Source organism: Ursus arctos, unplaced genomic scaffold (genome assembly GCF_023065955.2).
Source record: "Ursus arctos isolate Adak ecotype North America unplaced genomic scaffold, UrsArc2.0 scaffold_9, whole genome shotgun sequence".
NCBI lineage: Eukaryota > Metazoa > Chordata > Mammalia > Carnivora > Ursidae > Ursus > Ursus arctos.
In genome coordinates, this window is record NW_026623111.1 from 31,565,939 (window position 1) to 31,592,937 (window position 26,999).

General features: G+C 35.1%; 1 protein-coding gene across 4 annotated transcripts in view; it reads left to right on the forward strand.

Annotated features, from left to right (window-relative positions):
• UBE2K (ubiquitin conjugating enzyme E2 K) overlaps window positions 1–26,616 on the forward strand; it is a 70,597-nt gene extending 43,981 nt beyond the window's left edge. For all 4 annotated transcript variants that reach the window (XM_026508761.4, XM_057309525.1, XM_057309524.1 and 1 more), the window contains 5 exons: window positions 1,694–1,752; window positions 10,701–10,783; window positions 20,406–20,505; window positions 23,762–23,890; window positions 24,214–26,616. In XM_026508761.4, coding sequence (XP_026364546.1) covers window positions 1,694–1,752; window positions 10,701–10,783; window positions 20,406–20,505; window positions 23,762–23,890; window positions 24,214–24,288 — 446 coding nt within the window. In that variant the 3' untranslated portion in view covers window positions 24,289–26,616. The remainder of the gene's footprint in view (window positions 1–1,693; window positions 1,753–10,700; window positions 10,784–20,405; window positions 20,506–23,761; window positions 23,891–24,213) is intronic.
• Window positions 26,617–26,999: the final 383 nt, after the last annotated feature.

Consider the following 26,999-nt stretch of genomic DNA (forward strand, 5'->3'; position numbering starts at 1 on the left):
TAGTATTTTTCTGGGCTCTCACACTGCTCCTAAGAAATTTTTTTGGACATTCAAGAAGGAAGAACTTTATATGAAAGATTATAGAGTCAGTAATCTAGAATTTATCAGAATAAATCTTCCCAGTAGGATTCTTAGGAAGGAAAAAAAACCCACATATTTCTCAGGCCAAATTTATTATACTTATATTTGAAGCTGGCATTTATAACTCTAAACAAAAACACGTCTATCTATAAACACAGAATTTTCTCAGGTACTCTTCTCTTACCTATCTTATTTGTTTCTTTTGTTTTGACTATTTTCCTTTATATTGATTTCACTGTTGCCGTATGCTCTGTGATTCAGGCATCTAGTTCAACTCATGCATCAGGGACACCATTAAAAAGAATTAGCAAGAAAAGAAGAATTGGGACCAGAAAGGGCTTGAAGAAAGTGGTACCAAGTGAATTGCTCTTTTGTTTTTCTCCCAGATCCACATTCATCTATTCCTAACAATGGAGGGAGGTGGATTTGAGAGAATCCAGGATATACTGAGAATTGAATTATGAAATTTTGAAGTTAATAATACTGTGCATAGTTTTTATTTTATTTTACTTTTATTATGGAAAGTTTTAGCTATATACAGAACACAAATGGTATAATGAATCTTTGGTGTACTTATCATCCGGCTTTAATAAATATCAACTTAGGGCCAGTCTTTGATCTGATCCATCCCTTCATTATTTTGAAGCAAATCCTAGGCATAGTTTCATATGTAAGTATTTCAGTTGTACAGTTTTATCTGTTACATTTTGGAATAGTGTGTATTCTATGTTAATGGATCATAAAATCTTAGGATTGGAAGGTTCCTTGAAGTTAGGATTCAAATCCACCCTCTTCCCCAGTGGAAGACTTCCCCCTTCAGAGTTTCCTGCACAGCAGTTACCTTCCCCTTGACTTACCCACTTACGGAAAGCTAGATAAACTTTTTAAAATACGTATTTCGCTGCTAGTTGCTCAGGATGACTTCAAAACAGAATACTGCATTCTGTTTACACATTACTGGTTAGAACAACCTCTTTGTAAGGTGTTTCCTTTTGTATACCTATTGAGAGGAAGAGAATAGTTTTTTATCTTTATGCCTATCTGTTATTGTTGAATTTTATTTTTAAAATTTTAACAAGAAGTGTTGGCCTTTCATTTAGGGCGCAAGTTAAAAGTTTGGGGAATTTTGGAATTGAGGGAACCAGCTAGAAGTAGATTTTTTCAGTTTATGACATAACCATATGTCCTTTTTCCTCTGTACCATCTATACCTTATACCTCCTTGCCTTTTCCCTTTTTATTCTTTCCATATTTTCTGTTATTTAGCAACTCTTTTCAGTGTGGGCTAGAGGAAACAAGGAGACGTGACCTGTATTACCTAACTGACCCAATGAAGCATTGGATTATCTTTGGATTTAATGTATTCATCTATCTCTAGCTGTTATTCACCGATAAACTAATATAGTTGTGTAAAATGGCTATTTTATATGTTTTAAATAACCTTTCAATTAACTAGTGTTTTTATTATTTCCTTTTTGGGTTTCACCTTTAAAATGAATTTGTTGTAATTGAATATGAAATAGTACATGTTTTGAAAAGTTATGTCATTATATTTGGCTTCAGATATTTGAAGTGAGCAGCATTCTTAACTTTCTGTTTCCCCCGTTTTTTAGGAGGAAGATATCAGCTAGAGATAAAAATACCAGAAACATATCCATTTAATCCCCCTAAGGTATTGTAAGCATATTTTTTGTGCATGAACTTCTAAATTTTTTTCCCATTTAATTTATATTTTAGTGCTTATTAGGATTACAGCTTTTTGAGTTGTCTGTATAAATTTAGTATGAACAAGATTTCAGGTAATGGCAGATGGTTTGCTTCTGGAATTAGAATGAAAAGCAAGCTTACTCAGAGGCAGCTAGTAATGGCTGTAGACAGGAATAGGATTTTCATCTGACAGTGGCTTAAATTCTAGGTCTGGAAAAATTTGCAATGTTCCCAAATTTAGAGAACCCTTATGCAGATTCTTACTTGTCTCAAAGAAGTATGTTTTGGGTGGGTTTTTTTTTTTTTTTTTTGGAAGAGTATATTCTGAATTCATTCAGTAGTCTTTTGAGTACTATGTGCCAGTGTAGCAATAAATAAGACTTATACTGTCCTTGCTTTCATGGAGCTCACATTCTAGCAAAAAACAAAATTATGAACAAATAATTGCAACTGATGAATATTAAAAGAGGAAATGGAATGCCCTAGGTCATGTATAACAAAGAGAACTAACCTAAACTTATTTTTTCACTGAACAGCTTCCTTTATGTCTTTACTTTTGCTATTATCACTTTAGTGTAGGCATTCAGCTTTATTACTTTCCTGTTTTGCCTATTATTTAATCCATCTTTGCCACTCCTACTCATTCTTTGCAGTTCTGTTCTATAAATCTTTCTAAAGTGCAGTTTTGATGTTTCTTTTCTTTCTTTGTTAGTAAAGTCTAAACTCCTTAGCTGGGCATTTAAAACCTCCTACAGCCTGACCCCAGTTGTCTTTTACATCCTAATTTTCTACCACCCTTACCCACTACATGGTTCTTATTTTCCAAAGTGGATTATTTGCTGTTTGTAGATGGTGCTTATTATTTCATACTTTTCTGTCATTTTCACTTGAATCGTTATCTGTATCATTTAAAATTCTAGGGTTTTTTTTTGAGGTCTAGGTGGAGTATATCACCTTTTACATTCAGCTGTATCCATCAGATTGTTCCTCTACTCTTTCAGTAGCATTTTATGTAATTTATATACAGTTGACCCTGTGAACAGTGTGGGGTTAGGTGCACTGACTCCCCATGCAGTCGAAAATCCATGTGTAACTCTTGACTCCCCCAAAAACTTAACTGCTAATAGCCTACTGTCCAGAAACCTTACCAATAACAAAGTTGATTAACAACATATTTTATATATGGATTTTATATTGTATTTTATACTGTATTCTTACCATAAAGAAAGCTAGAGAAAAATATTAAAGTCATAAAGAGAAACTTAAAGTACTGTACTGTATCAGAAAAAATCCACATATAGGTTGACCAGTGCAGTTCAAACCCATGTCATTTAAGGGTCAACTCTAGTACCAACACAAATACAGTACCAATTAAAACATTTGGGGTATGTAGCTTTCACTAGCTTTTATGCCCCTGAGGTGAAGGACCACATCTTAATACATCTTTGTATTTTCTGTGACTCCTTGAGTGTCCTTGAGCATATGATAGCAGTCAGTCGAAAATATTCTGGAATTCATTCAACCTATTGGTTGTTCCCATTTAAGAATAGACATGGTAATGGAAGTTCCAGGGTACATTGGGGTCATCTACTGGTTTGGAGTGTCTATTATTCTGTATCTTACGTACATCTAGTTTCTGATATGCCCACTTGATTCTTTTAAATTGTTGTAAAATACACATAACATAAAATTTGCTATTTTAACTATTTCTAAGTTTGCAATTCGGTGATATTAAATATTAAATATAGTCATGTTGTGCAGTCATCACCTCTATCCATCTCTAGAACTTTTTTATCCTACCTGTTAAACAGTAACTACTCCCTTACCCCATGCCCCCAGCTCCATAACCATTGTTCTACTTTCTCTGTATGCATTTGATTAGGCACCTCAGTTAAGTGGAATTACACAATATTTGTCCTTTTGTATCTGGTTTATTTCACTTACCATAATGTCTTCGAGGTTCATGCATATTTCAGCATGTATCTGAATTTTACTCCTTTTTAAGGTTAAATAGTATTCCGTTGTTCATATATGCCACATTATCCATTCAATGAGGGACAATTTGGTTGTTTCTACCTTTTAAGCTGGTTGATTTTTTTTTTCTTGATTTTTTTTCCCCCTCTGTTATAAAAGTAGTTTGGGGGCTCCTGGGTGGCTCAGTCGGTTAAGCATCCAACTCTTGATTTCAGCTCAGGTCATGATCTCAGGATTGTGAGATCAAGCCTTGCGTCGGGCTCCATGATGGGCATGGAGCCTTGAGATTCTCTCTCTCTGCCACTCCCTGCTTGTGCTGTCTCTCTCTCTCTTTCTAAAATAAATAAACATTTTTTTTTAAAAAGGTAGTTTGCACTTTTTGTAGAAATTTGTGAAAGTTATGTAGTGAATTATGAAAAAAGAAACATTTTTCAATATGACCATTTAGAGATGACCACTATGATTAAGCTGTCATCTTGTATCTGTGACTTAATTTTCATCCTCATCCTGGTTACTCTCCACTGGATTCAGTCTAGGTTTTAATGTTATCATTGGGATGAATACACACTTGAGGATACTTTAATTGTTGAATACCATAAATTTAACAAAAGATTTTAAATGTTTAAAGATAAGGATGCCCTCATAGCCTAAAAAAGTTTTTTAATGGAAATGAGGAAGAAAGAAAAGATCTCAAAAGAGGCTGCTTTCAGCCACTACATTTTTTACTATTCAGTAATGGCAGTAGCAGCTGTCACTTCGTTTGTGCTAAGAATTTTATATGCCTTTCCTGAAACAGTCTTAACAGTTCTAATAAATGAGGGACCTGAGGCTTAGAGGTTAAATGGAACCCAAATCCCATAAGGCCCAGTGTGCTCTACTTTTTTGATCCTGATGAGGAAGGAGTGAGGGCATAATCTCTAAAACAATGAATATGACTGCACCAACAAGAGCAGTCCACCAGAAAGTTCAAATCTACTTCAGCCATTTAATTGGCTTTATAATTTTTTTTTTCAGTAATCTTTGCCCACCGTGGGGCTCAGACTCACTACCCCAAGATCAAGAGCTGCATTCTCCAACTGAGCCACCCAGGCACTCCTGGCTTTATGATTTTAGGCAAGCTGTGTTCCCTAGTTGCCTCATCTATAAAATCCTCACTTAGGATTATAAAGATTAAAGGAATTAATCCATGTACAAATTATTATAATAGAATTCATAGAATTATGAAACATTTTTTCACATATCTTTTTAAGTTTTTTTAAAATTTATTTTTATTTATTGAGAGAGTGAGTGAGAGCGAGCGAGCATGAGCAGGGGGAGGGGCAGAGGGAGAAGCAGACTCCCCAAGGAGCAGGGAGCCCGACACTATGCTCATCACAGGACTCCGGGATCATGACTCAAGCCAAAGGCAGACACCTAACCGACTGAGCCACCCCAGGCACCCCTTTTACACATGTTTAATATCTCTGAAATGAAAATACACCTTTCGATGGATGACATGTCATAATTTAATTGGCAGATTTTTTTTTTCCTCAGGGTACATAAAGTAATGGTGTATTATATTATATAATTCCACGATACCTGAGATTTAATGAAATAGTGAATCTTATAAATGTGTCTACGCAGAGTAAGCACTATGTAAATATTAGCATTAACCAGTGACTACCACTCTAAAAGGCCCTTCTTGAAGTAGCCTGTTGGCGTCCTTCTGTGACATCGTTTGAAAGTATAGCATTGACACTTGTATTTCCTGTATAAATTGAAATTCTCATTCATTGCTGGTGAGAATGTAAAATGTTGGAGCTGCTTTGGAACATAATTTGGTCAAAATGGTAAACATAGAGTTACGTTATGACCTATCAACTCTACTTCTAGGTACCTACCTGGTAGAAATGAAAACATGTCCACACAACAGCTTGTATACAAATGTTCATACCAGCATTATTCATAATGGCCAAAAAGTGGAAATGACATAAATGCCCATCAACTGAATGGGTAAATAAAATGTGGCATATTTATACCATGGAATATATTTTGGTTATAAAAACAAATGAAGTACCGATAATGTGGTATAAGATAGATGAACTTTGAAAACATCATGCTACATGAAAGAAGCCAGACACAAAAGACCACACATTGTATGATTTCATTTATATGAAACATTGGAAGCAGCAGATCCATAGAAACAAGAAAATAGGTCAGTGGTAGCTTAAGACTGGGGGTGTGTGAGGAATGGGGAATGACTGCTGATGATTAGTTACATGGCTGCCCTGTGAGTATACTGAAAACCGTCATGGAGTTGTGCACTTTAGGTGAATTATGATCTCAGTGAAAGTGTTTAATTATTTCCCTCTATAGTCTTATATAGCTCCAAGGCGATTGCATAGCCCTGGCTCTGTTTCAGGCACTTGATATATTATTTTATTTAATGATTGAAATCAGTGTTTTATTCGTCCCTCTCTCACCCTCCTTTTCTTAGCACAGTGGGAAAAATACTCTTAACATGAGAACAGAGCTCCCATTGTTCTTCAGGCCACTACTATCCTAATTCTAGACATTCCTTATTGAGGTAGCTTCAAGATTTAGAAAAGTCTTCCTTTAATCATTCTAATGTATCTTCCTCCGGCTTCAACTAGTTAATCTTAGTTGTAATTTAGTATTCTTTTAAATATGGTACTCATCCCATTTATGGCATTAAGCTTTTGCAGTAAATGTAAATGATCATATTATAAATATGTTCTAAATATGTTACTGATTGGTAAATATAATGGAAAAAATGGGGAGTATTTGTAAATTTCTTGCTGGATTTTGTTCACATACGTTTAATATGTAGGCTCGGGTTTAATTTTAAGCCTCATGAGATAACAGTACTGAAGGTAGCTGGTTGTGTTCTCTTACCATTGTGCAGCTAAAATGTAAGGTTGAAACTTACATGTTTGGTAACAGTGGTCACAGAGTATTTCTTTTTTATTATTCTGCAATAAATTATTAACCTGAAGAGCAGAAGGTTTGCTTCTAAATAGAGAAGATATATCTTTGAGTCAGCTGAATATAGTGTAGAAGGAATTTAATTCAATGCATACAACTAGTGTTATTTCTAAAGGGAATTATATTATTAATGAAAAAATTCATTGAATTAGGAAGACTCTTCCTCAATGATTTGTCTAGTTATGTATTAGAGATTAAGTTGTGAATTTTCCTGTTTTTTCTTGACATAAATGTAGTTTTATATGTGAAATTGACCATAAATAACATCGTTAATAACTTTTAATGGGTCTGCCCATCTGCACATGCATATTTAAAATAATATAGCATTTTTTTTGTACAATAAGTTAGTTAAAGCTGGTTTCATATCGTAACATCCTTGAGTTCAAAGTTTGAAACTGGTAATTCAGTGGAAATGTGAGCTTAAATTTACCATGAAGTAGGTGCTGAAGTGTTTGAACTAAAGAGTGAATGAATAGGATACTGTCCTCCAGGAGGAGATAAGATTAGTGATGGAAAAAACAAATAGATTAGTGATGATGGTATGCCAATGTAGATAATAAGAATAGTCTCCTTCCTTTGTTTTGGTCTCATAACACTGTGTACATTGTGTTAAGATTTATAATTCTGTATAATATGTTCAATATTTTTAAAATTTTTAATATTTTTATAAAAATTTATCCTTTATAAATAGATATTTATTTATATTTATGTATTTTCAATATTTCTATATAAAGAAGTTCTTTTGAGTGTTCCTCAAAGGTAATGAGTGTTCTGAAGTTCCCCAGATGGTGCTGGTATTAGTGTCATTGGTGAAAATAAGGAGGCTTGAATTGTGATTAGTAAGTCTTTTAATACTGTAAACCATTTCGTACCTGTTTTGTAATTAGTGTCAAATATGACTAAAGTAGGTCATAATAAATGTCCTTGTATTTTTACTTACTCTTATGCTTCATCCCTTCAAGTGTTTTTGATTCTACATTTTTGTTGATATACAACAGAGGTGTTGGCACTATAAGAAAACGTGACAAATACAGTAGATGTTAATTGGATATAAAATAATAGGACACAATTCTGGAACACATGTGGATACCACTAGTAATATTAAGGCTTGAGAAAGAAAAAGACATGAAAAAAATCTAAGAAATGAGGTAGTTGATAAAGAATAACAAAAGAAGAATAGGAGATACATAGTGGTAGATCACAGAAAAAACTAAGATAAGTACTTATATCCATAGTAGTGGGTGATGGAATGTCCTCTTGAAAATTTTTTTATTACATCATTTGGAAATTTCGAAGGCATTTATTCCTAAAACTGTAGATTAGTACAAAGTAACATAGTTTAATAATTTCCTTGATCCTGCATATATGCATATTTGTTTTCATACAGAATTTATAGAGATCATGTATTGAAGACTCCTCTTTAAAAAGACACCTTAGATCACTTGCCTAACCATAAACCGTCTGATGACTTCAGTAGTAATTTAAAATTCCTGGGACACCTGGCTGGCTAAGTCAGTGGAGCATGTGATGCTTGATCTTGGATTGTGAGTTTGAGCCCCATGTTGGGTGTAGAGATTACTTAAAAATAAAATCTTTTTTTTTTTTTTTAAGATTTTATTTATTTATTCGACAGGATAGAGACAGCCAGCGAGAGAGGGAACACAAGCAGGGGGAGTGGGAGAGGAAGAAGCAGGCTCATAGCAGAGGAGCCTGATGTGGAGCTCGATCCCGTAACGCTGGGATCACGCCCTGAGCCGAAGGCAGACGCTTAACCGCTGTGCCACCCAGGCGCCCCAAAAATAAAATCTTTTTAAAAAATGAAATGAAATTCTTTTTCCAGTGTTGAAGAGATTGAGCAGTTTTTGTTTTAAAGTCACAAAATGCTGTAATGTCCTTGAGTTACTGAAATTATGGCATATAGTTATTTCGTATCTTTATGCTTTAACTCGGTGAATGGTAGAAATTAAGATACGAATATCGTGGTTATATCTGTTAGGAAGAAATGTTTGTTGTACATAACACCTGTATGCCTGTCTTTTTTGACCTGCTCTATATTTGAGAGGGATGTTGGTTAGCTCTAATAACAGGTTTGTCATAATGGTAATTGCCTGTTCATTCAGTGTGAGATACTTTAGGTACTTGGGATACGCTAGTAAGCAGGATAAATACTGAGCCTTTTAGGGAAGCCTTTTAGGGAAGACATATAAGGAAGAGATTATAGAAGTGTGATCAGTATGATGACATAGGAAAGTATGGGGTGTTGTGAGAACAGATGAGGAAGAAGGGATATGGAAACCAAAACTTAAAGGATTAAGTAGGAATTAGCCAGGAGAAGAGGGCATCAACATGTGTTACTGAGAGAAGAAACAGCTATGAAAGACCCAAGGGGGGTGGGGTTTAAGATGACTTGAGAGATAGGCTAGGGGTCAGTTTAAGAGTGCAGGCTTACATAAAGGGAATGAGAAGTCAGTAAAGGGCCTTACATAGAGTAGTGAATTAGTTATTTTAAAGGGTACTCTTGGTTTCAATGTGAAGAATGGATTGAAAGAAAAAGAACTGAAGGTATTAAAGTCAGTAGACTGTTTAGTAACCCAAGTGTAGGATGATGGTCTTGTTTAACGAGTTTAACGAGTTGGTGATTCTGTGGATTGAGAGAAGTAGATACCTTTGAAAGCAAGAATTAAAATGGACCAACACATGGAAAGATTCCATCAGTTTTAGATGTTTTGAAGTCATTGGTAACTTGAAGTTCTTTTTTAGCATATAAGTTAGTGAGTAATTAAGTGAGGAAGTAATAACAGGTAGTATAGACAAATCCAGTCACAAGGAGAGAAGTGGAAGCTATCTGCTTAGCTTCTTTCCATAAATAGCTTAGATTTGGAGCACATATTGATGAGTTAATTTTTGTAGAGTACTTAGAACATTGCTTGGTTTGGGGCACCTGGGTGGCTCAGTTGATTAAGCATCTGACTCTTGATATTGGCTCAGGTTTTAATCTCAGGGTCGTGAGTTCAGGCCCCACTTGGGCTTGACTCTGGGCATGGAGCCTACTTTAAAAAAAAAAAACAAACCATTGCTTGACTTACAGCAATTAATCTATTAAGTGTAAAGGAGTTTTGTCTCAGATGACTATTATATATGTCAGATATAATAATAATAATAATAGGTCTCCCCCAGATAATAATATTTGGTCCTTCAAAAGCTCGTAAAAACTGATGAACTGGATTTCATTTCATGGTGAGAGAAGCATTAGAGTTAGAGTTAGAGTTAGCATTTTCACTTTGTCGGTTTGTTATCCATATTAAGACAAATAATGAGGTGATTAGAGACTCAGAATCTGAAATGAGATTGTGTAAGTTTGCATATTGTTCTATTGCTAACTAGTTATTTGATTTTGGATAAATTTCTTAAACTCTAAGCCTCGGTGCCAGTGTCTTTCGAATGTTTATTGAATTAAAAAAAAAAAATCTGAGAAAACAATTTCTACAGAAAATTTAGGAGCCACTTACTACTAAAATGCTTCCGTGTACTGATTTTGCTTACTTTGTCCTTCAGAGCTATCCTACATCCTACTTGACGCTAAATAAATTGCCATTTACCATCTATATTAATTTTGATTTTATGTTACTTTACGTAATTAGATTTTAGTCTGTGTTGTAGTTCTCATAGCATGGACTATTATGCTAGGGAAATTGTAAACACCTGGTAATTGTTGGATTTCTTTAGGGGTGAGCATTTATTAAAAGGTTTAAAAAGAATGTATGTCACTGACAGCATTCAGCTTACTGAATGCTTTGTCTTCCACACCCTTCCCTTCAGCTAGGCAAAATGATGGTAATGTAAGTATGGACTTTTTTTTTTTTTATCTGTGGATTTCGTTTTCTTGTGGTTGTACTTGAACTATATGTGTTTTATTTCTTTTACTTAAAAACTCAAGTGTGCTTTATATTCTAGGTCCGGTTTATCACTAAAATATGGCATCCTAATATTAGTTCCGTCACAGGGGCTATTTGTTTGGATATCCTGAAAGATCAATGGTAAGAGATTTTGAATTCACTTTCTTCCCTCTCAATGAATTCCAAGGCTATATAATCAGAGTGTTATACATGTAATTGCCTCAAAACATAAGCATATATTATACTTTCTCTTATTTGGGCTGTAACTTTAAAACTATGAAGTCTCTTAAGTGCATAATCAAAAATGTGTTGGGGTGTCTGGGTGTCACAGTTGGTTAAGTGTCTGACTCTTGGTTTCAGCTCAGGTCATGAGCCTGAGTCCCATGTCAGATCTGCACTAATAAGCATGGAGTCTGTTTGACATTCTCTCTCCCTCTCCCTCTGGCCCTGCCACCACCTCTGTAAAATAAATAAATCTTTTTTAAAAAGTGTGTTAGAATTGAGATCACAGTCATTATCCGGGTCCTGGGATCGAGCCCCACATCGGGCTCTCTGCTCATTGGTGAGTCTGCTTCTCCCTCTTCCTCTGTGATCGCTTTCGCTCTCTCTCAAATAAATAAAAAATCTTTAAATTAAAGTAAATAAATAAATAGTGCCTTATTAGGTAGTGTCAGATGCTAGCTTTACATCTTGAAAAGTCTTGATTTCATTTATTTTGGTAAATTTGGTTCTTTGCTGTTTCTGGAAGATACTTGGTGAAAAACTAAAAAAACTTAAGTATTGAAGTGATCAGCTCTGATTTGGATGGAATGTAGGCAACAAAAATGTTAAAAGTTGTGTTAAGTTAGCTTAGGTAAGGTTCTCAGATTTGAAGAAAGAAGTACCTTTGTAAGTGATACCTTCGTTTGCATAGCACTTTATAGTGCTTTCCACATGTTTTATCTGATTTGATTTTAACAGCAGAGTGTTTCCTGGAGCCATTAAGTTCAGTTCCTGACTCTGCCATTTACTAAACTGTGGTCTTGAGCAAATTACCTAGCCTTTGTGCTTTAGTGTCCTCATCTCACAAGATTGGGTTAGTTACTACTTCATAGGGCTGTTAAAAGGATTAAATGAATTGTTTATGTAATTTTCTTAGAGTAGAGCCTGACATATTCTAACAATATGAATGGAAAAAACTAAGACAAGAAGTATCTAAAAAAGATATCAGAGTGGGCGAAAACAGTGATAAGCTATGTGTTTGATTTGTTCAGAAAGGGAAAGAATGGAACCTGAATAAGGTGAAACAGAAATGACAGCATTTAGTGTTGGGTGATTTGGTTTATTTAGTAATTAGATAAACAAGAATTGTTCGTTTGGTTTTGCTTTTCTATTCTAATATCACATCTGAATAAAGCCGCCTCCCTCAGATCATCTCTTGGGATCTGGTTTCTTGATCTGTATTCCTTACCCTTAAACATTGAATAGTGTGAAATAGAACTAATTTTATTCTGTCATTCTTTTAATTTGTGACTTTTTGCAATTTGTAGGCCTCAGTGTTTTTATCCATAATGTTATCTCAAAGACCCTTTATAATAGTTTGATCATTCAGCGATACTAATGAATATTTGCAGACATTGTACTTCTTTCACTTGGTCTCTGGGACATTAGTTCTTCTGTTCTCCCTTTTCCTGTGCCTATTCCCAGATTCCGTAACTAGTTCCTCCCTTGTTTCTAGGGGCTTTGCACATGAGAGAGTACTTCTTGGGGCTAGTAAGTCTTTACCTCTGCTACTTTTCATCTATACTCAGTTTCCTGGTACGCTCATCTGATTTTAGAACTTCACTTTTTAAATACCACAGCAACTCATAAATTTATCTTTCTTGGACTCCACACCATGCTGCTGCCTGCTTAACATCTGTACTTCAATATGTATGTAGTAGACATTTCAAACTTAAAACATGTTGAAAACTGAACTGACATTCCCCTAACCCAAACCTGTGTCACCCCATCTAAGTTATTGGCAACTACATTGTTGCAGTTGCTCTGGCCAAAACCTCTTCATGATCCTTGGTTCTTGTTTCTCTGGTACCCTGTACCCTGTTTGCAAATCTTACTGGTGAAACTTCCAAAATCTAATTAGCAGTTTCATTACTACTACCTGGCCCAAGTCACATTACCTCTTTCCTGAATGATTACTGTAGCCTGCCTCCCTGCTTCTGACTTTGCCCTACCCAGCAATTCTCAGAGAGTGATACTCTCCTTCCTGCTCCCTCTCCCCACATCCCTTTTTAAAAACAAATATAGCTCCAGACTAAAATTTTCCATTGACTCCCCTCTTTGTTCGGAGTTAAGCCAGCAGTACAACCACTTCTGATTATCTCTGTATAGACAGTTGAAAGATTATGGTGTATATGTAGAAAGAGAACTTGGCACTTTTGTACTGAAACACTTTTTGTCGACTGTTCCATTTCCTTAGCCAGATGTGAAATAGCTGAATTTAGTTTCATTTCATATCTATATAATTGAAATATTTTAAAATGTCAAAGACACATAGATAAAAATAGGTGAGATTAGATATACATGAATATCATAAGGCCCCCCCCCCCCCCCCCCCCCGGTTACTGAGGTATAATTGACAGTCAGTGGATATAATTGACAGCCAGCTCTAGGGTTCAGGTCTGGAATTTGGTAAAGAAGACTAGAGGATAGTAATCTTCAGAAAAATAAATTGAATAAACATTGAATAATTTGGGATAGGTGTGCTAGAAAACTGTCTTGGTCTTTTGTTAATACATATGTCAAGTTACCTTTAATATTTAACAACTCTATGTTTATTAACTCCACAGTGTGTTCTATATGGAAACTATTTTCTGATGTTTTTCCACTGACACCTATTATGACTGTAGGTGTCTATTTACCCGGGGAAATAGAAGAAAATGACTACACATAAAAATTGCACTCAGTGATACTGCTTTTCTAAAGGACATGAACAGGCATTAAGAGAATACCTAGATGGTTGATAAGCAGTGCTCAGCATCATTAGTCATCAGGGAAATGCAAATTAAAATTATAATTAGATATTACTACATGCTTATAAATAGTTTTCTTGCATTGATGGTAGGAATGTGGTTCAGCCACTCAACCAGCATACATACACCTTTGGTTTGGCCCAGCAATTCCACTCCTAGGTCTATATCCAAGAGAAATGAATGCATATGTCCACCAAAAGACTTGTACAAGAATATTTGTAGCATGTTTATTCAATAACCTAAATGTCTATCAACCAGAAAATGGATATATAGTGGAATAATCGTACAGTGAAACACTACATAGTAGTTTAAAAAAAAAAAGCGTATTGGGGTGCCTGGGTGGCTCAGTCAGTTAAGTGACTGCCTTCAGCTCAGGTCATGATCCCATGAATCCCAAGATTGAGTTCCACATCGGGCTCCCTACTCGGTGGGGAGTCTGCTTCTCCCTCTGACCTTCCCCCCTCTCATGCTCTCTCATTGTGTCTCTCTCTCAAATAAATAAATGAAAGCTTTAAAAAAAAAAGTGTATTGACACAAACAACATGGATAATTCAGACAGACATGTCGAGTGACCAAAGCCAGACACAAAGGAGCACATAGTGTGTGATTCTGTTTTTATAAAATTCAAAGTAAGCCAAAACTAATTTATGGTGATAGAAATTAGGACAGTGTTGGGGGTAGGTGAGGGTTGTGAAAGGGAGTTGCAAGAGTGAGGTTTTTTTGAGGGCTGTAAATACTCTGTATTTTGATCTTTGTGCTGGTTACATGGGTGTATACATACATAAAAATTCATCCAGATGTATAACATTTAACTCGGCTTATTATACTTTAATAAAAACTTATAACAGAAGAGCTGCCAAAATCTTCAAGAAGCAGTCAGTGTTTTGAATAAACATCAGTTATATTGATGGTCTTCTGAAGACCCTTAACAGAAAGTTAGTCAACAATACTGACAATTCACATAGCTGTTTTATGTTTTGAAGGCCCTACTGAGTCTGTATGCATGACTATTTAATTAGCCATCTTAACTGTGTTTATTGAGATCTGAGCAAAATTAATTTACTGAAGATAGATTTATAAGGTACATCATCCACTGACTTAAAATTAGCTGACACATTTTGAAATTTCATATTCCTGTTTGCCTGTTAGGATTTGTTTTTTACACACTGAATCCTAAAAAATCTGAGTGCATTATGAATTTAGTCAGTACTATGTAAAAAGAACAATAAATGGAATGAAAGGTTGTGTTTTTACGTGTATACTTTTTTCACGTTACTAAATTTAGATTTAAAAATTAATGTAGATTAGTCAACATACACATGTTTTTAAATTCTTTTTAAGATTTTGTTTACCTGAGAGAGAGTGAGCAAGCGCATGGGTGGGGGGCAGGGGAGGGAGAAGCAGGTTCCCCGCTGAGCAGGGAGCTGGACATGGCGCTCAATCCTAGGACCCTGGGATCATGACCTGAGCTGAAGGCAGACGCTTAACCAGCTGAGCCATCCAGGTGCCCCAAAAAACATACACACTTCTTTACACTATCAAAGATGTTATAATTTCTATAGTTTTTAGAGCCAGAAGACTAGGTTTTGTTTTGATAATAGTTTTATTACAATGGATTATTAAAACAATGTGATTGTATACCATTAATTTTTTGTCCAACTTGAAACTTTTCATTTGGGTTTTTTTTTTCTCTAGCATTTAAAAAAATTCATTCATTCATTCATTCATTCATTTTTATCTGCACCCACTCTTTTTGGGTTTTGTGTGTGTGTGTGTGTGTGTGTGTGTGTGTGTGTGTGTGTTTTTAAAGGGGGGGGTGGAGGGAGAGAAAGAATTTTATGCAGACTCCACACCCAGCGCGGAGCCCAACATGGGGTTGGATCTCACAACCCTGAGATCATGACCTGAGCCAAAATCAAGAGTCTGACACTTAACCAACTAAATCAGTTCTTTGTTTTTTTTATTAAAGTGTAGTTGACATACAATACTAGTTTCAGGTGTCATTTAGATTTCCTTTTAGCCAATTCTTAATGGTTTATAAATACCTCCCCCAACATTTCATTATGAAAAATTTGAAGCATATAGAAAACATAACTTTTTCTCATTGAGATTGTTATGAATCAAATCTAAGATTTTTCCTTTCATATTGAGAGCAAACTCTCCCTTTCAACATGTTCATCTTTAGGTTCTTAGTGTCTGATTTTTGAAGTTGTTAAGTTCAGGGGTTTATAAGTTTGTGTCCTTCCAATAAAGACTGTAAATAAAATAAAATATGTAAATAAAAGAAGTAGAAAGTATTTATAGTAAAAACTTACAAATCTCTAAGGGAAAAGCTTCTCACTTTATTTTATTTTATTTATTTTTTTTAAGATTTTATTTACTTAACAGAGATAGAGACAGCCAGCGAGAGAGGGAACACAAGCAGGGGAAGTGGGAGAGGAAGAAGCAGGCTCATAGTGGAGGAGCCTGATGTGGGGCTCGATCCCGTAATACCAGGATCACGTCCTCAGCCGAAGGCAGACACTTAACCGCTATGCCACCCAGGCGCCCCGAAAAGCTTCTCACTTTAAATAAAGTTTTTTAAGGACACCTGGGTGGCTCAGTTGGTTAAGCGTCTACGTTCAGCTCAGGTCATGATTCTGGGTCAAGGGATTGAGTCCCAGATCCAGCTCCTTGCTCAGCAGGGAGCCTGCTTCTCCCTCTGCCTGCCACTCCCCCTGCTTATGCTCACTCGCTCTCTTTCTCTGACAATAAATAAATCGTTAAAAATTAATTTTAAAAAGTTTTTTATATTGTAAAATATCTATGACATAAAATTTATCATCTTTGGTTTTTTTAATTGACATATAACATGGAAATCTTCACTGTTTCAAGTAAGTGTACAGATGACTATTATTAAGTATATTCACATTGTTATGCTACCAGTCTCCAGTACTTTATTTTTTTTTAGAGCAGTTCTAGATTCATAGCAAAATTGAGAGGAAGTTACAGAAATTTCCTGCCCCTACACATGCATAGCCTACCCCATTGTCAGCATCTTGTATTAGAATGGTACATTTGTTGCAGCTGAGGAACCTGCATTGACCTATCTCAATTACCCTCAGTCCTTAGTTTATATTGTGGTTCACTCTTGGTGTTGTCCATTCTATGCATTTGAACAAGTGTATGATGACATGTATCCATCATTATGGTATACAGAGTATTTTCACTTCCCTAAAAATCCTCTGTGCCCTCACTCTTCATCCTTCTACCCTATCCCCTCCCATCTTTTCATCTTTCAAAACTGAAACCATACCTATTAAACAATAACTTCCCATTTCTTTCATCCTCCAACAATGACAAATTCTCCTTTCTGTCTTTATGAATTTGGCTTTTCTATGAATTCTATGAATTCTCATGAATCATAATATTTGTCTTTTTATTCCTGGCTTCACTTAACATAATGTCATCAGGATTCATCCATGTTGTAGCATGTGTCTGATTTGTCTTCCTTTTTAAGCCTGAGTAGTATTCCAATGTATGAATATACCACATTTTATTCATTCATGGGTTGATGGAAATGAATTACTTCCACCTTCTGGCTATTGTGAATAATCCTTGTTATGAACATGGGTGTACAAATATCTGAGTCCCTCTTTCAATTATTTTGGTAATGTACCTACAAGTGGAATTGTTAGATCATATGGTAATTCTTTGTTTAATTTTTTTAAGAATTGCTATATACTGTTTTAATTGTTACTCCATTTTGCATTCCCACCAGCTGTGCATAAGGATTACAATGACTCCACATGTTCACCAACAACCGTTATTTTTCTGTTCTGTTTTGTTTGATAGTAGCCATTCTAATGATGTGAGGTAGTATCTCATTGATTTGTTTCCCTAATGATTAGTGATATTAAGCATCTTTTTACACGCTTATCAGATATTTGTATATCTTCTCTGGAGAAATGTTTGTTCAAGTCCTTTCTCATTTTTTAGTTGTTTTTTTGTTGTTGAGTTATAGGAGCTCTTTGACATTAACCCTTTATCAGATACATGATTTGCAAATATTTTCTCCCATTCTTTGGGTTGCCTTTCACTCTGTTGATTTTATCCTTTGCACAGGAGGTTTTTCTCTCTACACAGATAACTTTGATATAGTTAGACCAATTTCTCTTATTTTTTCTGTTGTCGCCTGTGCTTTTGATGTGCTGTCCAAGAAATCATTGTCAACTCCAGTGTCCTCGTATGTTTTCTTCGAAGAGTTCTGTAGTTTTAGCTCTTGCGCTTGGGTCTTTGATCTATTTTGACTTAATTTTTATATATGGTGTAAAACAAGGGTCCAAATTGATTCTTTTAAGAGCTCAAGTTTTAAAGGAAAGGTTTATTGGCTTGTTGAGATACAAATAAAGCTACTCATGTAACGTTATTAAGGTTTTGCTAAGATTTTGCAAAGATTTAAATGGCTTTTATTTTATGTGTTTTCATGTTTTTATTGTAAGTTGAAGTGAGTTTAATAATTGTTTCAGTATGAAATACTTCCTTGAGTGACGATTTTTCTTTAATATTCAGATTCCTCAAAAGAAATAACTGTATTAAAAATTATATAACTTAAGATTTTGTTTGAAGTAACGTCATGGCTTTTTCATTTTTTTTTTTTTAAGATTTTATTTATTTGAGAGAGAGAGAGAATGCATGAGCAGTGGGGAGGGGTAGAGGGAGAGGGAGAAGCAGGTTCCCTGCTGAGCAGGGAGCCTCAGGTTTCTGGGATGGAGCCCTGCATTGGCCTCCTGTTCTCTTTAATGCTAGCATTAGCATTTCAGCTAATTTTTGTTTCATAACCACTCTTCTCCTGTTCCTGTAAGTATCTCTGAAAGGGTAAATTGATCAATAAAAATTTTTATTCTGATAGCATTTTAGATGAAAATTCATTTGTAATGTAATTTTACTTTACTATATAAAATACAGGTTTATAGTTGTGATATTGATTTTATTATATTGGTTTAGAACAGCCTTTCTTTCCTTTTTTTTTATTTTTTTAAAGATTTATCTATTTTAGAGAGGGAGGGAGAGAGAGAGTCTTAAGTAGACGCTGCACTGAGTGCAGAACTTGATGTGGGGCTCGGTCTCACAACCCTGAGATCACAACCTGAGCTGAAACCAGGAGCTGGATGCTTAACAGACTGGATCACCCAATTGCCCCTAGAACAGCCTTTCTTAATTAGCTCACACTGTAATCTACTAAAGCAGTATTTCTCAAACATTAGGTTGCATCAGAATCACTTTTGGAGTTCTTGTTAAATCACCCCAGAGTTTCTTATTCAGTAGGTCTGGGATGAGGCTGAGAATTTTCATTTCTTAAAGTTCCCCAGGTGATGTTGACACTCCTGGTTGGTGAAACTACACTTTGTGAGATACAGTGCTTTAAGGCATCCATTGTTGGTAATAAGTTACCTTTTATTGTAATTATCCTTGGAAAATTGAGAAAATAGTGACTCAGTAATTTTCTCTGTTACATGGTTAAAATGAGGAACCCCGTTGAAAAAGACAGATTTAGAATATCTAATTTGTGTGGTTAAAATGGGCTTATTGTGGGGTGCCTGGCTGGCTCAGTTGGTAGAGCATGCGACTTGATCTCGCGGTTGTGAGTTCGAGGCCCACATTGGGTGTAGAGATTACACAAAAATAAAATGTTTAAAATGGGCTGGAGTGCTGGGGTCAGTTGGTTAATTGTCTGCCTTCTGCTGAGGTCATGATCCTGGGGTCCTGGGGATCGAGTTCCGTGTCGGGCTCCCTATTCAGCGAGGAGTCTGCTTCTCCCTCTCCCTCCCCCTGCTCATGTACTCACACTCACTCTCTCTCCCTCCCCCTTTCACTCTCTCTCAGATAAATAAAATCTTTAAAAAAAATAAAATGGGCTTATTATTTAATACTCTTCAACATTTTAAATATTTCACTGTTGGGTTTATTGTATTTATAAATATATCTATATTGGCCAAAGAGTTTTTTAACAGAAATGGTAAGAATCCTTGCTGGTTAGGTAGATACCATTTCTTAGATAACTATTTGCTTTATATAGATGCATGAATTAAGTGATGTATTTTATTTTATTATTTTTTTAAGATTTTATTTATTTATTTGACAGATAAATAAATGACAGTGAGAGGGGGAACACAAGCAGGGGGAGTGGGAGAGGAAGAAGCAGGCTCCCAGAGGATGAGCCTGACGTGGGGCTCGATCCCAGAACGCTGGGATCACGCCCTGAGCCAAAGGCAGACGCTTAACGACTGAGCCACCCAGGCGCCCCTAAGTGATGTATTTTAAGCAAATAACTTGCTCTAGTTCAGAATGTTATGGAATGATTTCATGGTTTCTTGAAAATAAGGGATATTTGCTTGATGTCATTTTACATGTTTTTGGAGTGGCACTGAAAGAAAATTATATATACTAGTTTATCACTTTATGTCTAGAGAAATGGATAAAAAGTTATGTCAGTGAGTAAAGCTGACCAGAAGGATATTGGCAACAATAAGAAAAGGAAGTCCAGTTCAGGATGGTTTGACTTGTCTTAAAAAATAGAAAGACTCATTTATTCGTTGTAAAGAAAAATATATGATAGGCAGATATATAAATTTATATAAATTACATGATTAAGATAAAATCTAGATAAGTTTTAGCTCCAGTAGTTTTTATATTTTATCTAGAAAACATCCACTATGCTTTTATCATGCAGCATGTTCTTAACTATGGTATTTTCCTGTTTTGATTTTTAGGGCAGCAGCAATGACTCTCCGCACGGTATTATTGTCATTGCAAGCCCTATTGGCAGCTGCAGAACCAGATGATCCACAAGATGCAGTAGTAGCAAATCAGGTAAGGTAGCTGCTTTCAAAAGACTTCCTTATACTTACCTATGAGTCTCTACTACTGTAGTGGTTTGTAGTATTAACACGTGCATAGTTCTATTGAAACTAAATTTGGAAGTGGTTTTCTTTTTTGCGGTAAGATTATTTTATCAGATGTAATAGTGCAAACTTTATTGATTTTTAATATACTAATTGGATACATGATAGCAGCTTTTTAAAAAAAATTAATGGAAATTTTCGAACACAGTGTCAAAAGATTTATACAGTGAACACCCATATTCCTACCTACATCCGGATTCTGGGATTAACATTTTACTATACATGCTTTATCATGTGTGTATCCATCTATCTATCCCTCCATTTAGTGATAATCCCTCCCTGGTGATAATTTTTGTAACCGTATAAATGTATTTGCATATTATAAAAATAAAGATAAAAATAATACATATTTTACACTATTTATGGAACAACAGTGAATGGTCATTTGATCCCTCTTTCACATTTAAGAGAACTGAAATCTGAGTGCTCAAAGCACAGCCACCCTACTGGAACTATGGCTTTTATGTGCACAGAAAAAAACATCCCTGAGAAGCCATTCGACTTTTTTTCTTTTCTTCAAGTAGCACTCTCCTTGGAGGATCACAGTTCTGAGGTTCAGGTTATAAAACATTTGCTCCATATTCTCCCCCAGCTGATGATAATTTTAACCAGCTCCTATGATTGAAGTGGCATGGTAAAAGTTACCAAGGCTCTTATTGCCAAGTGGAATAAATATTTTTCAGTTCTGATCTTTCAGTTCTGATCTGATCTCCAAGGCAGAGGTCAGCAAATTATAGCTAGAGCAACTATTTTTGTAAATAATGTTTTATTGGAGTACAGCCACATCCTTTTGTTTACCTTCCAGCCACAAGTGGCAGGGTTGAGTATAGTTACAACAAAAACAGTATGGTCTGAAAAGCTTGATATAATTATTATCTGGTTCTGTGAGAAAGTTTGCCAATCCCTGTCTAAACCATTAGGATTTCCCTGCCGCCACCTAGAATTTTTTTCTTCTCTTGACTTCTGAGATACTTTCTTCTCATCTTGGTAGTTGCAATTGTTCCTTCTTAATTCCTACAGTTATTTCTCTTCTTCCTCCTTCTAAATATAGTTTCTTGGTTTCGACACTGTTCCTTTTATTTTCCATTACATATGGTCACTTGGATGATCATATCCACACTGATATTATCACCTGTAAGTTGAGAAAAAGTTTAGGCTTGACCTCTCCTTAAGCCCAAGAGTCTATTCAGAACTGGATAGTTCTATATGAATGTTTCATGGCTATCTCAGCAAAACGTTCCCATGCTGAACGTAGAATCTTAAATCCTGTGAACTTATCCATCCTTATATGATACCATTATCAGCTTAAATATCCAAGCCACAGACTTGGAATTCTCTGTGCCTCCTGTTCTCTTGGTGATTCCATTCCCAGTATCTCTGTCATCATACTTCTCTGATTTGCCTTAGTTCACATTTTTAAAAACTTCTCAGGCGCCTGGCTGGTTCAGTCAGTTAAACGTCTCCGTTTGGCTCAGGTCATGATCTCAGGGTCCTGGAATCGAGTCCCAAACAGGTTCTCTGCCCAGCAGGGAGTCTGTTTCTCCCTCTCACTTCCCCTCTGTGCTGTTCCTCCCCCCAAATAAATAAATAAAATCTAAAAAAAAAAAATTCTCAATTCAGCTGTTCTGATGGCTGTCCCTTCCTCGGCCTCTTCCTCATCCTATCTTCTACATTGATACCAGTGAGCTTTTAAAGTACAAATCTTACTTTACTACTAAAAACCTATTAGAAGCTCTGTTATCGCCTACGTGGTAAATCCACATTCTTTAGTTTGCAGTGTCTTTCCGTGATTTCAACTGTCTACAAACCCAGCTTCATCTCCTAAACTCTTACTGTTCCTTGGACTCCCACTTTTTCAAGATGGCGTTCATTATTACTGGTCATTTCACCCAATGTGCCATGTTTCCTCTGCCTGGTTCCTCATAGTAAACCTATTCCTTTCCCTTGAAAAGCTGTTCACTCCTTATTTTATGTATATCCTTGTTAATACATTTCTACTGTTTGTCTCATAGTGCTTAGAATTAGGGTTTTACATGCTGTATGTATGTATTGTTCATTTGCTTTTGGTAGTCAGAAGCATGGCTTGAATCTCAGCTTTGATTTCCTATGGAGTTCTGAGCCTCAAAGGCTGAAGTTGGACTTAGAGCTTTCTTCTGGCTCCTAAAACAGTTCAATAATTTGACTTCCTCGTTAGGAATTAACAAGGTAGAATCTAGTTTTATCATTTTAATATTATAGTAGAAGCTGATCAGTCTTAAAATATTTAATACATGTAAAATACTTTTAAAAGAAATATTAAAGTGAATTGAACAGTTATTTTAAATTTATACTTCATTTGTTAATTAATGTGGGTTCCAGGGTATTTGAGAATAAATTTATCTCTTTCTAATGAGAAAGGGAAGTCTTACCTTTCAAAAGTACTGTGTAGTGAGTTCACAAACATCTCAAAACATGCTGTAAATTAAGGCTGCATATTGAGCATCTGGCTGGCTCAGTCGGTGGAGCATGTGACTCTTGATCTCAGGGTTGTAAGCCCCATGATGGGTGTGAGATTACTTAAAAATCTTTTTTTTTCCTGTAAGTAGGTCCCATGCTCGACACGGGGCTGAACTCATAATCCTGAGAACAAGGGTTGCACTCTCTACCAACTGAGCCAGCCAGGTGCCCCCAAAATAAAATCTTTTTTAAAAAAGGCTTCGCACATGGTATTTTCTTAAATCATTGTATACTAATACAGGTCTAGCAAAACAGCACAGTCTAGTTGTATTCTATTTCTGAGCTGTGGTTAATGCAAAAATTGGTTACATTTGTTAGTTAATGTCCATACAATTTTAGAAGCAAATAATTGGTTGTATAGTGTTTGACACTTTGCAGTGTTTAGAAACATGTCTGTACCTCACTTCACGTAGTATTAGTTTTCTGTTACTTATATCTATGGAAATTGGAGATTAAAGTTGATAAATATAATTGGTCTTTTTTTGGTCAACACTTGTGAATCACAGCTTCAGGTCAGACTTTTTTTCTTGAGTGATCTCATTTGCAACAGAAAGTTGAATCAATCACATTTTAAATGTAAATTACTTAGAAAAAGCCAGTCCTTAGGTAATTAAGTTTTGAATATTGTGACTGCGTTTTCATGTCGTTCAATTTTTTCTTCATTATAGTACAAACAAAATCCCGAAATGTTCAAACAGACAGCTCGACTTTGGGCACATGTGTATGCTGGAGCACCAGTTTCTAGTCCAGAATACACCAAAAAAATAGAAAACCTATGTGCTATGGGCTTTGATAGGGTAAGTAACAAAAGGCTTGCTTATTTTGATAATATTGATTGATTTAAAATTATTGCTGCATATCCTTGGCTGACAAAAGTGGTTCAAGGATACTCTAAATCTAGTTTTAATAAACTTTCTTCCGTTATTGCAGTCAGCGACTTTTTCTTTTCCTTTTACTGATTCTAGTCATTGGTTTAGAAGCTTTTTATGCACTACAAATACAAGGCAACTTAAAAATCAAGAAAACAAGGTGTGCTTCCTCAATGTAAAGATAGTGCATAATTCAATATTTTAAAAATATTTTGAGATTTGATTTTTTTGTCCCCTTTTCTTCTCTACAGAATGCGGTAATAGTGGCCTTGTCTTCAAAATCATGGGATGTAGAGACTGCAACAGAATTGCTTCTGAGTAACTGAGGCATAGAGAAAGAGCTGCTGATAATAGTCAAGCTTGCCCCTTCTTGAGGAGCATCAACATCTGTTATTTTTAGGATTCTGCATAGATTTCTTTTAAACTGGCATTCTTGCCTCATGATGTTATCTAGGCAACATTGGAGACTGAAAAAAAATCTCTGCTCTGTAAATAAAGCTAATTAAACGTCTGTGTAAATTTAAAAAGGGGAAATACTTTAATTTTTTTTCTTAATAGTGTAAAAATTCTTTGAGCTAAGCTAAAACCATGGAAAAAACATGCTACTTTAGTGTTTAGCAGTGTACCAAGACTAGCAAGAGTTTGCTTCAGGATTTCGTTGAATAATTAAGATAATATTTTGAGTGTGTCAGGGCCATTCAAATTGTTGGTGTTGCATCACAGCTACCTTAACTGTTTTTAACATGGATCCTCTGTGCCTGTGAATTTACTTGCATGCTTGTACTTGACTTCTTAGGATGGGTAGCTGAAAAGACCACCATTTTAAGCATTTGAGAATTCTTAAATATGAGATTTATCCAGAATTGAAGATGGTGACCTATTCAGAGCCTTTTTGTCCTTGTCAACAGACTGGGACACCATATCTATTTTTCCCCCTCTTACCACACACAGCTAATATTCTAGTAGTAAATTTCTCTATATTTGGTGGAGAAATATGTCGAGGGGCAGTATCCCTTGCTCCATTTTTAGGTCGTCCATTTGGAATGTTTTGTTATAGTTCTTCACTCTTAAAACTTTCCTATGTGAGTAATAATGTAAAAATGGAGCTGCCAATTTTGTTCCTCTTGCAAAAACAGTAAATACTTGATGTTGCAGTATTCCCAAGATTTAATGAAAGACCCAGCTTAGTTTTTCAGTGAATTTGACATCTGTTTTTAAACTGATGAAATTTTCTTTGAGAACTTGCAAGAATGCGGTCAACTATTGGCATTTTTTTAGCCCAACTTTGGCTTTATAGAGATTGCTTTATCAGGTACTTTACAAGTCACTCTTGCTTGCATTTGCCCCTATTGACATATGAAAGCTGTGTGGTGTTTTACTGTACATACTTCAGATACACATAGGAATAGAAGTGTGTTATAAATCTAGCTTTCTTTATGATGTTTCTGATAATATGAGAATTGAAAACTTTACCTTTTCTTGTACATAGTCAGACTTTCTATTCGTATTAAAGTTACATTTCATTCTAAGTTCAAAAGTTTGAAAATTATTAGTTTTGCAAGCTCAAACACTAATGTGACCATTTTATGAAGGCTGAAATGGATTTATGCAGGCAGTTCTATACATAGAAACACAGTTCTTATTAAATTTTCAGGACCAATGCAAAATAACAAAAATGTAATGGAATGAGAATGAATTAAAGTAAGGCTGTATATTGAAAGTCATATTATAAAAGGTTTGCTTTCTTCAAGTGTTATTTATCCTAAATTATAATCATTAAGTGTTTGGAAAATAGTTTTGAACCATAAATTCATAATAATTTCATTTGACTTCTCAATAATCTTAGAAGCAATAAAAGAACCATTATTAAATATATTGTAATGTTAAAGATGTGAAGGTTCTTCCAAAAACTTTAAGGCTTTCCTAATTAATAGTAAGCTCTTGTAGTTAATATTATTGCATACTAAACACAAGTTGCTATGTTTTTTTCCCCTATATTTTAAGCATAAATTTCTTTATACAATCACTTCCTTAATTGTTATAGTTTAGTTACTTTCTAAAGATGCCAAAGGAAACAAGATTTTTCTTTATTTATTTTAAATAGCTAAAACCTTGTACTTTTCTTTATATTTTGAAGTAAGGTTGGGATTGTGTGAAATGTGGACAGTTTTGTTCCACTGTTGGTTAGAATTATTTTTTTTTAATGGAGGGTTGACTTGGTAATATTTGGATTATTTTAAATACCAAACACATCTACCCATTTTACTATTTGCCTATATTATCAGGGTATATTTAATTGTCCTGTGGTTAGACAAAAGAGAGAATGAACTCAGAGGTTACTAAGGTCAAACATTACATACTTAGCTCTTGGAGGCAGCTATACCTTTATACCTTGCCTTTGATTTTTATGCACATTAACCCCATAAGTAATCTCATCCAACTACAGTTCAATATCCTCAGTGCCCAGGAAATTGAAAAGTACAATATTTGGTATAAGAAGTTATCCATAATGCATTTTTCATTTCAAAAATTCATTTACCTCATTTACATTAAATGTGATAATCCCTCTTTCCTTTCTGGTGCATTTCCCACTTTCCTTATGTTTCTTGTTTTTTACTTCTCTACAGATAAATGTATTTCCCCAAACATAAAAATTAAGGCAATTGTTTTTTTTCCTCTGGTCTTACGGGTTTGGAAAAAGGACACTAAAACTGCAGGTCTAGAGAAAAGGTACCCTGGTGGAAATTATTTTTATAATTCTCAAATTTTTTGTGATTCATCAGTTGTAAAGGCCTCAAAAATTATGGTTAAATATATATATTATATATGCATATATATATATAATATATATATTTATTTATTTTAAATGATATCTCATTTAGGGCAGGCAGATTTGCTAGAGGTCACTGATATTCCAGTAGGTTTTTATTATAATTGGGTCTAATTTCCGGGGTATATGCCCAACTTTTAAAAGGACAAATACTTAGTTGTATAGTATTTCACTACAGATTACTGAATGAATGAATAGCAATTTGTC